The 17670-nt window shown below is 36.4% G+C and overlaps 1 protein-coding gene across 5 annotated transcripts in view; it reads left to right on the forward strand.

Moving 5' to 3' along the window:
- elmo1 (engulfment and cell motility 1 (ced-12 homolog, C. elegans)) overlaps window positions 1-17670 on the forward strand; it is a 106308-nt gene that overhangs the window by 87387 nt on the left and 1251 nt on the right. For all 5 annotated transcript variants that reach the window (XM_053491356.1, XM_053491359.1, XM_053491358.1 and 2 more), the window contains 5 exons: window positions 6021-6184; window positions 8990-9102; window positions 13894-14001; window positions 14081-14163; window positions 15989-16066. In XM_053491356.1, the coding sequence (XP_053347331.1) occupies window positions 6021-6184; window positions 8990-9102; window positions 13894-14001; window positions 14081-14163; window positions 15989-16066 (546 nt within the window). The remainder of the gene's footprint in view (window positions 1-6020; window positions 6185-8989; window positions 9103-13893; window positions 14002-14080; window positions 14164-15988; window positions 16067-17670) is intronic.

A 17670-nucleotide genomic window follows, 5' to 3' on the forward strand; every position in this document is an offset into this window, starting at 1 on the left:
CTTTTTACTTCCGTTATGTGAAATATGAAGTTTTTTTTTTCTTTGTTTTGTTTTCTTTTTCATTTCATCATTTCCCTGTTATGTATTTTTGGGCAGTGGCGGTTCAGGTTCTGATCCAAACACTGTGAATTCAGGTCACTACATTGGATGATTGCATCAGGAGCCTCCTTAATGTTACAGTTTGATGTGATGGGATGAACTTGGTCAACTTTGACCCCTTTGCAGTTTAGACTGAACAGAAATGGGAATTCACTAAAATATAAAAAATATAAAATATGAAATATCCGCATTTGTTTTTGCTATTGTTTTTTTTTCTTCCATTTGTCCAGACCTTAACTACATTTAAAATTAAATAGATTTAATTTGTGAACCAATTGAAAACAGTGAGGGCTTGTGGTCTATAGTCAGTAAAACGAAGGGTAAAATATATTGTTTATTTTTATGTTGTTATCATGAAGCAGTCTCATACACTGACACATCACTCACACACTCACACCTCACTCACTTCCGAGTTTTCAAGGAGACTTGGGGCACAAGACAGGGTACACCCTGGACGGAGCGCCAATCCATCGAAGGGCACACACACATTCATTCACACACTCATTCACTCAACACAGCCAATTTGGAAATGCCAATTAGCCTAATCTGTATGACTCTGGACTGTGGGAGGAAACCAGAGTACCCAGAGGAAACCCACCAAGCACAGGGAGAACATGGACACTCCATGCACACAGACCCTGAGGTGGGAATTGAACCTAGACCCTGGAGGTGCAAGGCAACAGTGCTGACTATTAAGTCATACAATTTAGAAAATTTCTGATTTCTCACTAGTACAGATATAACAGATTCTGGGGAAATATAACATTTAAATTTGTCCAAACACAATATGTTGTATCACATAATCATTTTTCAATTTTTGGCTCCAGTTGAAGCTTGTAAGATTTCACCTTTTTCTTCAAAGCAAATTATTTGAAGTGGATTAAAATAAAAGTTCGCACAAATGAAAAAAAAAAACAACTAATGATTCTTAAAGAAAAAAAAAAGACTGGGAAGGAAGGGTGAAATATAATAAGAGATTCTCATGCCTTAAGAACTAGTTATGAGCAGGTGAGGTGTTGTGTGTGGGAGTCATGGCTTCCAGTCCTTTTGTGATCTTTAGAAATCATCCTAGCAAATCATATAAAGTTCATATCACACTGCATATACAAATGTGCACATTTTGCTGTTAGTCTGAAGAGTTGTGGTAAATGTTTGGGAGGTCATGGAAGTGCAGTCAACCCTGCTGAGCATGCAAATGGGTTTTCTGCTTCACCTGCTCCCCTCACTCCTGATAGCCTGCCACTAAACAGCATGCATAAGGCAAGCATTTCAACCCACTTATTTAGAGCGTAACATTTCAAGTCCAAATAAAATATGACAGATGAATTCTGTCCGGTTATTTTTCAAAGAAGCAACTCTGAAAGTAGTTGATGATATAAGACCAATAAGACTTATATTGCATTATTATATTGGTTTTACAGTATAGGGAAAATTATAACCACATTAAAATGCGCTGTTATCTAACAAACAAAAAAATGTATTATAGGTCTTTTAATGCAAAAATTAAAGATTTAGAAAGTATTAGTACTTTCTATCATTGAGGGTTTCACCACAGGAAAGTCTTTCTGATTTATTTTAGTAATGCACAACAAAAGAGGTGATGAGGGAACAACTGTTTTCAGCTTTTAGTATTAAAAGAGCTGAATAGGCAGTGTTGGTTTAGGCAGTTTAGGCTTTGGGGTGCTATTTGGAAGGTCAGAGGTACAAGCCCTGCCAACACTGGGTCACCACTGCTTGGTCTATGGGCAAGACCCTTAACCCTGTACCCCATACAACCCAGCCACTTCATACAGTTCCTATCTCATGCTTGCATAGAAAATGGGACAGCTGTAACAGAAAGGGCATCCGGCGTAAAACCTGTACCAAATCTTGCTGATTAAATGACCAGATGTGGTGACCCTTTGGATAAAAAAAAATGAGCTTGTTTCATAGACACTTTCATAAAATTGGCTAAAATGTTCAAAAACCATATATAAATATAAAACAATAACTGAGGCATGTTCGTCAGTTTAAAATATATTTAATTCAATTTTATTTGTATAGCGCTTTCAACAATTGTCATTTTAGCAAAGCAGCTTTACACAATCAAAAGAATTATTTAAGTTTGTATGGAATGTGAATGTGTATAAATCAAAATGGTCAGATAGTCTCTGGTGAGCAAGCGGAGGGCGACAGTAGCAAGGAAAAACTCCCTGAGATGGCAATAGGAAGAAACCTTGAGAGGAACCAGACTCAACAGGTACTATAATATATCATTTAATTGTTACTTATATTGCAACTTGCTGTGGGTAAGAGGACAACAAGCTCTGAAAAAAAAAAATAACAAGTCGTTTTATTCATCTTAGAAACATGCAGTTAAAAGATCAGCTTCTGAGAGCAGCCCATTATTGTCTCCTATAACATGTACTGGTAAGGAGCTGTCAAATGTGGCAGTTCCCTGCATCTACTGATTCATTTAGAGCCTCGCCTTAAGTACTCGGTGCTTGATCATGTGTCCATTTTTGCAATAATCACATCTGTTAGTGCCTCACAATAGTGCATCATGCTTTGATGTGGAGTGTTATTAAGCAATACAATAGAAGCTAGGATAATAATAATGCAATTACCATGTCAATAGTAAAATGGATAATGTTCCTGTTTCCACCCAGTTGTCCTACTGTGCTTTCAGATTTGAATAAAAAAAAAAAGACGAGGAATAGGAAAATAGCTTGCGTTTATGAGTCATGTAGTGCCTGCTTGCTTGGCAAAAGTGTCGCGGCAGTGACTGGATTGATTCTTTTGTGTGTTTCTAGGCACGCATCCTGTGAATGTTTGACTCGGCTGGATTTAATATTAGGCCGAGGTCGATGTCATAGTCAGGTGGAAAGCAATGTTGTTGATTTCTCCAGTTCATTGTAGACACTTTATCATTGTGGTAATGAATCGTAATTGTTTGTCAGATTTAAACCTTGAATATATTATATAGGACAAATGTACTGTATTTGTACAATAATATGGTTTTCTTACTTTTTAGACGAGTATGAGTAAAGGGAGGACACTCGTGTATAATGGGTAACCAGGCAATTTTGTTATTAAAATTAGAGACAAAAATTATAATTATTACAGACATGATTACCAACAAACCAGCTTTTTGGGAAGTCTGGTTATAAATAATGTCTATAAATGTTCGTAATGGCTACTCGGGTGGTGGCATGAGCTAAGTCTTGACATTAGCAACCTAGCTAACATGGGTTAACATAAAAGTTTATACTAAGATATACATTTATAACACTTATAATCTTTGCTGCTGTTTGGCAGCCAGCTAAGTAATATGACTTGTTAACGTTAGCCAGCTAGCTAACATGAGCTAACTTGACAGGATTTCTGAGAGAATTTTTCATAAATATGAATAGACCTAGAAATTAAAGAATAACTTGAAACTTGAACTATGAATATATTTGTCAGGTTTCTTCTTTAAAGCAAAAATACTGAAGTCACAAATAAAGCATTGCAGCTAAATGCCTTTATATCATCTGGGCTTCTTTTTTGTTTTACCCTAAATTCAAAAGATTTTCACCAGCGGACCAAAACTCTAAAATCTTTTATCTCACTAATGTAAAATACATTACAACATTAAAAAAATAAAAGCTTTGGCTGCACTATACAGCGCTGTAACGTATGCATTTCAACATTGGCTTATTTAGAAACATTAGCTAAGCACACCAGCTAGCTAAACACATTACTGCATTAACATTCAAAGTAAAAGATTAGGCTGGCTAATTTTAAACCTTCACAAGAAGATTTTTTTGGCAGTAAAGATAAGTAATATATTATGTAAACCAGTATGCAAGGTTGCTAGCAAGCTAGCAATGTAGTAAACACAATTCTAATTCATATTTTTTCCTGCCTTATAATAATCATTTAGATTATCCAGATTTATATGCAGGGTTGAAATTTTTCATATTATTTAAGGGAAGATTTCTTGAAAAATTGGTAAAAAGGCTTTTACCAGTGTGGTGTTAACTCTTTAGTTATACCACACTCTATCACAAAGTGAGTCTGGGATTAGTGGTTTGTTGAAGTTTAGGGAAGAACCCTGCGATTTGGGACTTTGACGGTGGAGCTCTTTAAACGATGATGTGGCACAAGTGGGTCAGATATAGAGCTATAGAAATTTCAGCTCATAATTTAATGAATTGAATAAAGACAGAGCTTTTCTCTAGCAAGCACATTTTTGACACAAGTGAAGATGCATCCTCTCCTCCCCCTTCATGTCGCTCTGCATTATCTTGGTGCTGACAAACTGTGGATGAATGTGTTCCCATATATCAATGCTGGACATGTAGAGAATGAGCAGAAGAACAGGAAAGACCGGGCGTTGGATGAAGACTGCAGTCTCCATGAAAGCAAAGATACTCTTCCAGAGTACAGCTTACCTAAAAAGGCTTTTTTTCTATTCATAAATACCACCACCCACCCTTTCAGCAACAACAGTCCTGTCCTCCTCCACCTCTCTGTCTCTCCACAGGAAATCACACTTCCATTCCTAAAGAAGCCCACGGCTCAAACCAGAGTCATTTTTATACAGACTTTAAAGAAAACAGATTTAAAGGCGTACTCATTTTAAGATTTAAAGAAATAAAATACTTTTTCCCCCATCCAGCATATCTGTAGTTTGAGTAGATGTACTATGAACAATAATTGTCCAATAACATTTCTCTTTACTGTGAGAACAGGAGACTGTTTCACTTGTAATTGAGGTCTAAGTGCAAAAGATGAGTGTGATGATAAATGTATAAAATCTTCATATTCACTTTTATTGTGTAATTTTAAAAAAGTTTTTTTTTTCAGATAAAACAAATATTGAGTGAAACTTTTCAATACTGGCTTTGTGTAATTTTATCCAACTTTCCATCACCGGACCATAAACTAAAAAGCAATTTTCATTGCTTGCAGTATGTTTTCTTAAATATTCTGTATATTCCCTTTTAAAAGTTTGCCAAAGTATGAATCATCTTTTCTTATTGTAGAATGTGTGAATGTTTTTTATGAACACGTTTCCAGTAAATATTTATTGACGTCTCAACAACTGCACTTATAGTTTTTGAGTCAACTATTGTTTTGCTCATTTCTCAGTATAGAGTAGCTTATTATGTCCTTAGAGTGGCTTATTATGTATTTAAACAGTGTTTAAAATAGCGTCAGAGATTTATTTCCCATTTAACATTTATTGATCCTTTTTTCAAATCTCAAAGACAGATCATAGCAGACAATCTGACCCTGCACTCTTTATCGCTAATTAAAAACCCATTTAATCCCAGTGCTTCTTAAGTTGCAGTGTGTAGAAAGAGCATCTGGACTCGAATCCAGAGCAGCTGTTCAGTCAGCCGGGGCACGCTGTGTTCATCGGGCTATTATGATTGATTAAAATTTAGCAGCAACAGTCTGAAAATAAGGGCCAGGCTTTATGTATGTTTGTTCTGTGCTGTTGTTTCAGTCATACTGTAGATAGGCCTGTATTGTACTTAGTAATTATAAAACTAATACTACAGATGATTGTAATAGCAGTAAAACAAATGATGGGTAGCTAAACATACATTAGAATTTTACATTTATAGATTTTCTCTAAAAAACAATAGAAACAGTGACTAAGTGATTTAGCAAGAATAAAAATCCAATAGCATGTACTGTACATGTGCAGTTTGAACAATACTGTATTCATTTGCAGTTTTATGCATTGTATTTAAAGTATTTAATGTAACAAGCTACTCAATCACTTCATAACTTAACTTAAAATGAATACAAACAAAAGTTATAACCTCGTCGTAATGATCGCCACTACAACTTCATCACTTGGGCTAGTAATGTCTATTTTATCATCGTAAAGCATGAAGTGACCATATCCAAGTCAGTCTTAGAAATTGTTCTGTGTTTGTGTTTAGGTGATGCAGGTGGTGAGGGAACAGATCACTCGTGCTCTGACGAACAAGCCTAACTCTCTGGACCAATTTAAGACCCGTCTGCAGAACCTGAGCTACACTGAGATCCTCAAGATCAGACAGTCAGAGAGAATGAACCAGGAGGACTTTCAGTCTCGGCCCATTCTGTGAGTAACACACTAACACACGTCAACCATTCACGTAGCCTGTTCTTCAGTCTAGTTTTATTTATACTTAAAATATCTATATCAGTTTTTATTTTTATCATATCCATCAGGTTTTTGAAAGAATGAAAATGATAGCAGTTTAATAATCCAGTAAAATTTCTCATCTCTGACCTTGACGGTGGGGCCTGAATATGAACACCATCCAATTATTGCATAGGCAAATATATTACAGAAATAAAGAAATAAATTAAGGGGAATAAAAAAAAAAAAAAAAAAAAATGTTTAGAAATGTTTGTTGATATTTCAAAGGAGAACTTGATGCAAATTAATGAATACAGACATTCTCACACAAAACTATTTGTTTGTATATTTATTAATTTAATTATTATTTAATTTCATTGTATTTGTTTTAATTAATTTCTGTCTGATTTAATTTTATGTCTGATCTGGTCCACTGTACAGTAGATTGTAAGCACGCATTAAAAGGACATTTTCACACAAATGACATTGGAGTTGTGGGCTTTAGATCTCATTAGGCTAAGTAAGAGGACGCTCGATCAGAGATGGTTTTGTAGCTGACGGCAGGTCATTTGTACTGCAATGTTTAGTTTTAGAGAACATGCTGGCAGGACTTTTTATAACCATTAAAACTTTTAAAAATTTGCACATTAAGTCTAATGAAACTTTTCAGTGGAGTTTGAACAACATATTTGTTTTATAATTTATATAAATAAATTGTTTTAAAAGTGTGCATGCCTTATGGCCAAATTCAATCACTGTCCAATATTGAATTATTTTTCTTCCTTCACACTATGTGGGTGCAGTAAAAATACAACACAGTTCATGTTAATCATACAGTGAAGTAGAGGGGAAAAAAAGACAGCTACCTGTATTTATTTCCATGAATTAACTGTGTAAACATGTGCATTTATAAAAACTCAAAACAGTGGCATACTGGCTATAATTTCCTAAACACATGAGGGATGTACATAAAGGCACACATTTTTCTTAAAAAACAAAACCATGTCTAGGTACTTAAGTTGTAAATTGTTTTAGAACAGTAACAGCACCTCAGTGAATAGGAATAGGGAATACTTAAAGGAGTCTTTCACAGAGGTAAAAAAAAGGAAAAGTACTGTTACTTCAGTGAACTTTTACTGAAGTACAAGTAAAGTTACCCTTGTAAAAATCTCTTTAAGTAAGAGTAAAAAGTAGCTCATTAAAAATTACTCAGAGTAAAAGTTACCGAGTTACCTTTTTTTTTTTTTTTTTTTTTTACAGCTGGGGTGAGATGGCGGCTGGAACACCTTTGCATAATAAATCTGTTGCCTTTGTTGTGCTTAAAATCAAAGTGGTCACTTAAATATGACCAGGGGTTTGCTTCATAAGAATTTTTTGGCGTTTTACTTTCTGCTGCGTCTGCATCACTGGCATCTGTTTTGTCCATCTCCATTGTTCTTGTGAATCTCCACGCCGATCAGACAATCAGCGCAGTAATTTCTGGGGTGCAATTTTTTTCCTTCCCCGTTGTATTATTTTTATTATTTTTCATTTATTTATTTTTTACTCAGTAGCGAATATGAAGTAATATATAGTGAAGTACAATACTTTAAACAAAACATAAGTAAGTAAAATTTCAGATTTTAAAAGTACACAAAAAATCTACTTAATCACAGTAACGCGAGTAAATGTAATTCATTACTTTCCACCTCTGGTCTTTCATGACATAAAATGCTACAAAGCAGAAGAAGTCAACCTGGTGTTTTACTCCCAAATGCCCCTCCATTTAAAGAGTGATGTCAAATCAACATGGCTGCACACAGGATCAGAAATAAACTAAGTAAAAGTACTTAAATTTAAATGAGTTATACTGTATACACAAGTTCTAGCTTTATATTAATCAAAACAGACAGATTAGTTTATTAAATCAAAAACATTAAATATACAGGCCTCTGTTTTGAGAAAGAAACTATACATCACTTATCTGATCTGTAGACTTATCTGCCTAGCATGTTACTCAGAAAATCCTCTTTCATGTTATGGCTTAGGATGAAATGATGAATTATATTTTAAATAAGCTTGTTCACAGCTGTACCAATCTCTGAAGTGATATTTGAACATTTAACTCCAAATCCTAAGTCACGTCCTGCCTGTTCCATTAATTAGAATTAACTGATTTAATGGAGAAAATCCCCAGCCCTAGTTAAAGCCAGCATGTGTCCACTTGGATCACGACATGCACTGAATCGAATGTCCTCTACCTAAGAGAGTGGTACGAATACGTGTACTGTTACATACCTAGTTTCTACAGCAGCATAGTTTGGTGGACTGTGTCTCAGCCTGATTTACATACACGCTTCAGTCTATGGATTCTCCACTTTTGAGCTCCTAGAGAAATGATTTTCGACAGGTTCTCAAAATCAATTTAGCTAAGGTGCACAGTCTGAAAGCAGAAAAAGACAGATGCTACTGGAGTGTCAGCAACCTTCTCCTTTTCACCAGCTCAAAACGCACTACCACGCACTACCTACCAACCAAGCCATGCATCATTTATATTTAATAGCTGTTTTATGCATGCCAGGCACAATGCACTCCTTCGTCAGGGGAGCATACAGAAAATGAACAAGGGTGCTTTATGCAGCTCTCAACTTAAGATCTGCATTTTGAATGATTTCTTTTGGAAAAAAGTGATGGTGAATTTTGGATCTGTTGCCTTTTTTGACATGTGCTACTATTATTGGTTGAAGCTGTAATTACAATTTCCCTTTGGGATTAAGTTAAGTACTCTATCTATCTATTTTACAGGGAGCTGAGGGAGAAGATCCAGCCTGAAATCATGGAGCTGATCAAACAACAGCGTCTCAACCGCTTGTGTGAAGGCACCTGCTTCAGGAAGATCAGCAGCCGCAGGAGACAGGGTAAAGAGTTAACACACACACACACACACTGAATTACACATTTATAATATGCTGTACGTCTTCCTATTATTGAGCAATAAACATTTTTCCACCTGAGTCTCCACCGGCCATCGACCAGAAGCAGCGGAATTGATTGCAGTAATGGAGGACATGCTTAACTCGATTTTAAACAGGAGAATTGCTTAATTTAATTCTTTTGCTCCTAAAGCAGTCCATCTGACCACCAAGCTTCCACCTGACTGTGGGTTTAACAGGAAATCCACTCTGCAATTGTGGAAAAATCATGTATCTACTTTCAAGTATTAAAATGTGAAAATTTACAGACTAGTCTCCCAGTCATGAAAAATCCATCCAAAATGAGAAAATGTGCAGGAAAGAAAAATTCTGAAAAGGTATTAGGTTACATTTTCAAATTATTTAATCTAATCTACATGTATGTATTTACTTGCTATTCATTTATGTGTTTATTTGTATATTCTTTGTCATGATCAAAAAAGGATTTAGAATCATTTAAACATAACCATCCTTTTAAATTCTCTTTATAAACCTGTAAATCCTTTTAGTAAAATTATTCAAGAATGTGCCTGTGAATATACAGAGTCTTTCCCAGTTGCAACATTAATATACTGTAAAAATGTAACTATTATAAAATGTGTACGAGACATCAGGACATTACTAGACAAATAGGATGGTCAGAAGAATGTTTTGGAAGTTAAGGTGATTACAAAATGAAGATATTTTTTCCTTTAGACTGAAATGTAATCTAGATACATGAAAGATAAATGTAAACATAATATCTAAACATAGAGTATATTTCTGTAAATCTTCTTAAAAATGCTTTACAAAAATGTAATTAAAATTATTCATCATATTTAAGACACAGTGAGTACAAGAAAAAAACATCAGGAAGTCACATAAAAGATGGTTGTGAGTGTGCATGACACAAAGCCTGAACATCATCATTGGTAAAGCTGAAAAGCTCAAAGAGTGCTGGGTTTTAAGCGAATCGATGATTGTTAATGTGTGTTAATCAGCCAGTAAAGGGGGGCGGGGTTGGGATTTGCTGATTTTTATGTTAACTGTGTTAACAAGCATGAGTCATTTTAAGCCTCATAAGCAACAGCTGCCATGTACTGTATTGTATATGTGTTGAAAATGGTCTGGAAGATAATGTCCTAGAAAGATATAAACCTAAATAAATGGCTTGATGTTCCATGATTAGCTTTTATTGTAGTTGTCTCGAGTAGAGCTACTGCAGACATCTGAATAAGCAGTGGACGGATATATGGTAACACCTGGCTCCTGTTAAATAAAACAGTAAAGTAATATCACCCAAATCAGGATGAGTTCCTGCATCCTCTCAAGGTTTATTGTCATCTCAGGGAGGTTTTCTTATCTTGCCACTGTTGCCCTTTTTCTACTCATAAGGGACAAACTGATAGTTTTTCCGTACATGCTGTAATTTATTTGCAGAAAATTTTAATTCTGTAAAGCTGCTTGGCGACAAATGACCCTTGTTAAATGTTCTTTATGAATTGAATTGAATTAATTCAAATTGAATTGGATTGGATTGGAAGTCTTCACAGTGTGCAGTGGAAAGCTGGCTTTCACACGGGCTTTTCACGAGATTGAGCCTGTCCCTAACAGAGGGAGGCTTTATCAGTTAGCCTGGCTAATTTAACACTTTCACACTACATGATTAGATCCCTGTGAGAGTGGACACCTTGTTTCTGTTCTCTTCCCCATCTCACACTTTTCCTACTTGTTGTCTGTCAGCTTTAGTCATTTTGCTTCTGTCCGATCTTTCTCTGACCTTCACTCTGATTGAAATGAGAGGTTTCATTATGTCCAGTAACAGCATGTTACTGATTTTATACTGTGTTGTACCACAAAATGCTGCAGTATATCCTTACAAAAAAACTAAATAGAGCCATATTTTACTTTAGCCGTTTAAAAATAGGATGGTTACTTAAGCTCTGTGTTGTGTTTCTGTGCAGGATCATTAAGCCATATTAAATGCATCTCTAAACAACTTCATATTTTTTCCTGTAGACTTCAGATAAATCTCAGGATAATCCTCAGGCACTTTCCCTCCTTGGTGCTGTAGTGTTAATTATGCTTCATGTATAACACCATAAACCATGAAGGTGTTATATTTCTGCTCCAGATGCTGGACTAATACAGATGGCATAATTTTTCAGTTGTGTGTCTGTTCAGTAATTTTACCATATGACATCTGGTTATTCAGTACATTTAAGGTCATCAGCTGATTTTATTTTATTGCCACATAACGTTTCTGAGCCTCGACCCCATATTAACTGAAGCAACCCCATATCATAACACTGCTTCCAGAGGCTTGTACTGTACAGTGGCCGTAATGCATGATGGGTGCATCTCTTTATGCATTTCCATTCTTACCCTGATGCAGTCCTGTAAGCTTTTTTCACATTTCATATGTGCAAATGGTTTTAGTTTCACATATAGCAAGCATTTCAGGTACACCCACATTACTTCCACAAAGTTGGTAGTGATCCTTTTAGGGTTTAAAAATGAGCCGGGCAAGTCTTAACCCAATTCCATTCCTATTTAGGAGGCGCTCTTACCCAGACAAACGTACATTTATCTTATTATGCATCTGAGCAGTCAAAGGTTGGGGGCCTTGTGTAAGCTTGTTGGGATTATGCTTTAAACCTGTATTTCTGAATTCCATGTATTTCTGATTCTGTTTTCTTTCCGGCCGCTAATTTTATCCTTTATAAAGAGCACATTTCTTTTTGGACAGGCAGCATATATGGTATGCATATGCTATACTATAAACATACTTTATATGCATATCTTATCCTTCTTGTGATATGACTATTGGGTCTCAGTCCCAGCATGAAAGTTCGCTTTAAAAAGGCATTAATTTCACAGGTCATTTTAGAAAATAAAAGGCATCGTAATCTTTCCAGTCATTCCAGATATTAGGTCAACAGTTACTTTGTCACAGATCACCATGTTATACTAATTCTATCCAAATAGGGCTCAAATCTAAAAACTGGAACAGTAGCTTTAAATTTCATCCATGAACTCTGGCTTGATTTTCCTGTTTGTGTAAATTTGATTAGAAATGTTTGTCCTTGATGACTTGAATTATTAAATATTTTTATAGCATGTGCTTCATCACATTACATTCTCAGTGTGTTCTTTCCTCGTCCGTTTGTATTTAATCGATGGTAAATTGTATATTGTATACTATGTAAGTTTATATACGTACACTCACAAATTTGTTGAACTAGTGCTACTATATTCATAAATTCTTTTTTTTGAGCCTCTAGAGGTTTCTGCCTCATGTCACCTCAGAGGGTTTCTCCTTCCCACCATTGCCTGTGGTTGCTCATTAGGTATCTTAGTTTGCATATGGATTTCTGTAAAGCTGATTTTTGATACTGCTCTACACTCTACAAATTAAATTAAATATAAAAAATATGCAGAAAAACATTCTCCTTGCCCAAGTAGGCTTAAGGAAGTCTCATCCTCTCATTCTTACTCCCCTTTCGTTCTCCCTTCATCCTTAAAACTCCTCTGACACCATTTTTACTTGAAGAGCTCCACTCAAACCACATCTGCCCATCAAATATTCATTAAGCTGCTCTTAAATGTAAATTACTTTGCTCGCTCTCACTTTGGCTTTCCATACTTCCTTCTCTCTCTCTGAATGTTAGAGAACAAATCTATCAAACTGCAGTCGGGGTCCCTGGATAAAAAGCGGCACTTGTAAAATCCTGTTTTATTATTTGTTTACATCTTGAAAATGATCAGCATGCTTGATTTCTTCTGTCATCTTGTATGCACACACAGATGGTTACCGGATTCACCGTCTGGCTCCTCACAGCCACTCGGATATGTCTATAGATAAATAAGGCTTAGTTGGATGGATATGTTTGTTCGGGAGATATGCTATAGACAAAGAAAAGCATAATGAGCAGTCTGTTTGTATTAAATCCTGTCCTCTGCCCCGGCCACGGTAGAGCTTGAGCGGATTTTCGAAGTGCCACTGTGCACGATTCTGCATGGCTCGGCAAATCACAGACTTTCTGCTTCTTGCTACGTTGCCAGGATGCTATTCTCAGCAATTAGGCTTTGGATGGAGGCTCCAGTGCGAGTGCCAGCCATCAACCTATGTGTAAGCAGCACTGACACTTTGCGCAGGCCTTCTGTCCGGTTCAGGAAGTGCCAAGCAGGGGTTGGAGACTTCACGGCAGTAAAAGATTTATTCAGTCAGCAGGCCAGTAGCACCTCCTGTCTCACCTTTACATGCATATCGTTACTGAAGGTATGGTAAGGTTTATAGGTATGTCCATCAAACACAAAATTTGGGGTAGTGGTAGCTCAGTGTCAATTGCTGTGTCATGGCTGCATGCTGCACTTTGACCCGCTTTCTACCTGGGATATGAATTTCACCATTTCAAGGAAGAATTTCATCGTTCTGTGTTGTATATTAGCGAAATCTTCAATTATGAAAATTGAGCCTGTAATGTCCAAAGGAGGTGTTGATTAGTGTAGAATTTTATTAAAAACAAATGAAGAACTAAGAACATTTGTTCATAATGAACATTAGACAATAAAAACTTCGGCTTTTCCAATATTTCAGAAAAAAAAATGTATGTTATGATGTGTAATTTCCACTTCAGGTTGCTTCCAAACCTGTTTTAGGTGTTCAGAAGTGGAAAGCTACTCAAGGGCTTCTGTTTGTCATAATGATTGTATTGATAAATCATGTAGTAAATCTCCCTCTCTTCTCCTTTTTAGATAAGTTCTGGTATTGTCGATTGTCACCCAATCATAAAGTACTGCACTATGGGGATCTGGAGGAGAGTCCTCAGGGAGAGGTGCCTCACGATTCTCTACAGGACAAATGTAAGTACTGCTGGGGCACATCACTGTCACGCGAACAGATTATACATCATAGCTCATTGCTCCTCTTTCGTCTCGACAGTGCCCGTGGCTGATATAAAAGCTGTTGTCACCGGTAAGGACTGTCCACACATGAAGGAGAAGGGAGCCCTGAAGCAGAACAAGGTGAGTGTGTGTGTGTGTGTGTGTGTGTGTGTGTGTGTGTGTGTGTGTGTGTGTGTGTGCTGGAAGAAACTTGATTGCTGGATTGACCAGTGTTTACCCATGAGGTTACTGTGCATCATTTGTGGCTTTCCTCTTCACGAACATTTGCCATGTTAAACTCTAATCTCAGCACCAGGAGCTCCAGTTGTTTTTTTTTCTCCCCTCTAAACCAGATTCCTGGTTTGTCATATCTAAATTACCTCTGGGTTGTGTGTGAGCATTTGAAAAGGGGTGTGCGTGGTAATATATTGGACTCCCATCCCGACTGTATTTCCAACTCATACCCAGTGCCTCCACAAAAGGTTTTACAGTAGATCCATCATGACCCAGACTCAAGATAAAATGGTTACTGTAGATGAGGCATGAACGGATAAAGCTGTGAGCCTCCAAATCCACCTCGCGATCTATTTTTAGACCTGATTAATGGTGTAATTCTGCATTAAAATGGAGAGAACACTGTGTACTCAGGTGAATTCAGCTGCCTCAGGCTTTCCCCTGAGTCCCGCAGGCTGACTCATAAAAGACAAATTTAGCATGAAAAACAAAGCCGCATTGTGCCGCTCTGTCAACTATGTTTATGGTTTTATCACCGAGAACGCAGCAGGAAGAATGGCTGAGGGGCGCTGAGCGCATCATGGCGCACTACTGCATTTTCTCAGTGAGACAGAACACAAATATACCCAGATGGAATCACTCAGTCTAAACAATGAGAGGCAATTCATGTATACAATAAGAAAGCCTCCTTTAGAGTTTTCGGTGAACTGCATGCAAAGCAAGCCATACAGTAAGTGGTTACATAGAAAAGGAATAACACGTGGTGTTATAGGAATAAAATGCATGCTACTCTTGGGGGTGGAGTGTAATGTGGCATGACACACATGCGATGTGCCACAACCCCTGCAGTGTAATATTTTTGTATAACATCACTGTCTAATGTGTTATTTAGCTTAAATTACAGTTTGTCTACTACAGTAGAGTGACAGCTACAGCTGAGTGAGGTGGATTTTACCATTTTTAAATAGGAAATGGGCCAATGTGTCAACAAATTAGTCTCTGTAATTTGTACAAAATTGTACAAAAACTTGTACAAATTTGTCTACAAATTAAATACTTCCAATGCAAATAAAATTAAATCCAACATGCCTGAAAAACAGAGTTTAAAAGTTTTGAGAAGTATTACCAAAAAAACAAAAACAAATAAGGCATGTTATTTAATGATATCTGTATTTATTTAAAAAAAAAAAATGGGATTAATGGGATTTCATTAAGTCATTCATTGTTTCATTCATCAAACGTCTTTAATCACCCACTTTTGCCTCCATTTTTAAATTTTCTTACCATTAATACTTTTCCCTACACTTTTAAGCCATTTAACAGCTAATCTATGAGAAATATTTTTTTCCCACCGCAGGCAATTTAATATCCTGCACCAGCCGAACACTTAAAAAAATAAAAAAGTATTTGTGACACAAATTGTTGTTTGTCTGACATGAGAACAGTTTTGTATTCAGAAACGCTCGCCCAGTTGAAGCTGGTTTCTCTGACAGTGATCCAAAAAACATTTGTTTTGTGCAATCTGTCAGGAGCTAAGGAGCATCTCGTTACAGTAAAGCACTAAAACCCTCCGTGTGCTGGCTGTTCACTGGTTCCCAGCAGAAGTTGAGGCATGCACACTTGCACTGTGACAGGATGCGCCATCTGCTGTGGTATACGCGGAGGAGACTTGTAAATGCACAGAAACATGAACTGATTCTTTTTTTTCTCTCTCTTACTGCCTTATTCTTAGGAACTGCTGGAGTTGGCCTTTTCTATCCTCTATGAGTCTGATGAGTATTTAAACTTCATTGCTCCTGACAAGCATGAGGTAAATAATGCCACAGCATTACGAAAAATCACTGTTTATTTACTGTTATTTTTAAATGCTTCACAATTTTAATAAATAAGTTGGTGTTTTATAATAGTTAATTTCTTTTATTATTTAATTATTACACTTGAAATGTATACAATCATTATTTTTATTTTTTAAACCTGCATGTATGAACAGTAAATATGGCAAGTTTGCATCCCTTATGTTTTTTTAGTAGAGACATAAAAAATATATGTAAATGTAAACCTTTTCTAATAATAATAATAATAATAATAGTCCAAAACACAAAGAAGACTAGTTTGTAAAGAGTTTTGAAAAAGATACAGTTGTACAGTACATTTGGCAAAGTTAAAACAGATGTGTGAAGCAAGCTTAAGTTAAGTGGAGAGGTTACAAAGGCAAAGGATTGACAAACACTGCCTGTCACCTCCATGATTTAATTAAGCAAATAGTTAAAAGCCTTCTATTGGATAATTACTGCAGTGGTTAATATGGTTCAGCTGGAAACAAGTTTTCAACAAGTTTTCACCCTTAAAGACATATTGTTTGATTGTGGCAAAGATGGTACTCTGTTTCAGGATCAAATTATTGTCCCACATCAAGCAAAGAAACTAAGGAGATTAAGCTACTAAAACTAGGTTAAGAACTGCCCAACGCATTATTATAACCTGAAAACAAAGTGCTGAACCACCATCTTTGAGGAAGAAATGTGGTCGGAAATGGATTAAAACCAGACCGCTGTGTAACTTTAAGAAAACCACTAATCAGTGAGGCTTTTCGGAAAAAACGTGATTATAAAGAATGGACTGTGGAGAACTGGAAAAAGGTCATGTGGTCTGATGAGTCCAGATTTACTCTATTCCAGAGTTATGGGCACATCAGGGTAAGGAGAGAGGCGGATATAGTGATGCACCGATCATACGCATAGTGCCTACTGTACCTACCTAGTCTGTTGGAGAAGTGTTATAATCAGGGCTTGCTTCCGTTGGTCAGGTCTAGGTTCAGCAACATTATATGGCCAAAAATAAGGTCGGCTGACTACCAGAATATATCGAATGACTTTTTTTATTCATCAATGGATTTTTCCTTCCCTGGAACATTCCAAGATGATGATGCCAGTCTTCATTGAGCTCAGATTGTGAAAGAATGGTTCAGGGAGCATGAGACAGCATATTCAGATACGGATTTCTACACTGAAATGTTCACAGCTCAACTCCATTGAGCGTCTTTGGAATGTGCTGGAGAAAGATTTACTCAGTGGCCGACACTCCCATTATTAGAACAAGATCTTGGAGAGACATAAATGCAACTCTGGACAGAAATGAATGTTGACATTGCGTAAGCTTATCGAAAAGTCAAAACAAAATATTCAAGTGTGTTACCTGTTTTTTGCTGGGCTGTTCATAATATATTGCTAGCGAATATTTATGTTACTGTCTAAAAGGGGGATGTAAACATTTAGCAGGTAATACTTTTTACAGACATTATTTGGCCATTTGTGTTACAACACAAGCAAAAAATAAAAATCTGTGAAACCCAACACTCTAAATAACTTGTTTCTACAAGTCAAGCCTTCATTTCTTTCTAAGAGCGTGAAAACT

Source organism: Clarias gariepinus, chromosome 3 (assembly GCF_024256425.1).
Source record: "Clarias gariepinus isolate MV-2021 ecotype Netherlands chromosome 3, CGAR_prim_01v2, whole genome shotgun sequence".
NCBI classification, from domain to species: domain Eukaryota; kingdom Metazoa; phylum Chordata; class Actinopteri; order Siluriformes; family Clariidae; genus Clarias; species Clarias gariepinus.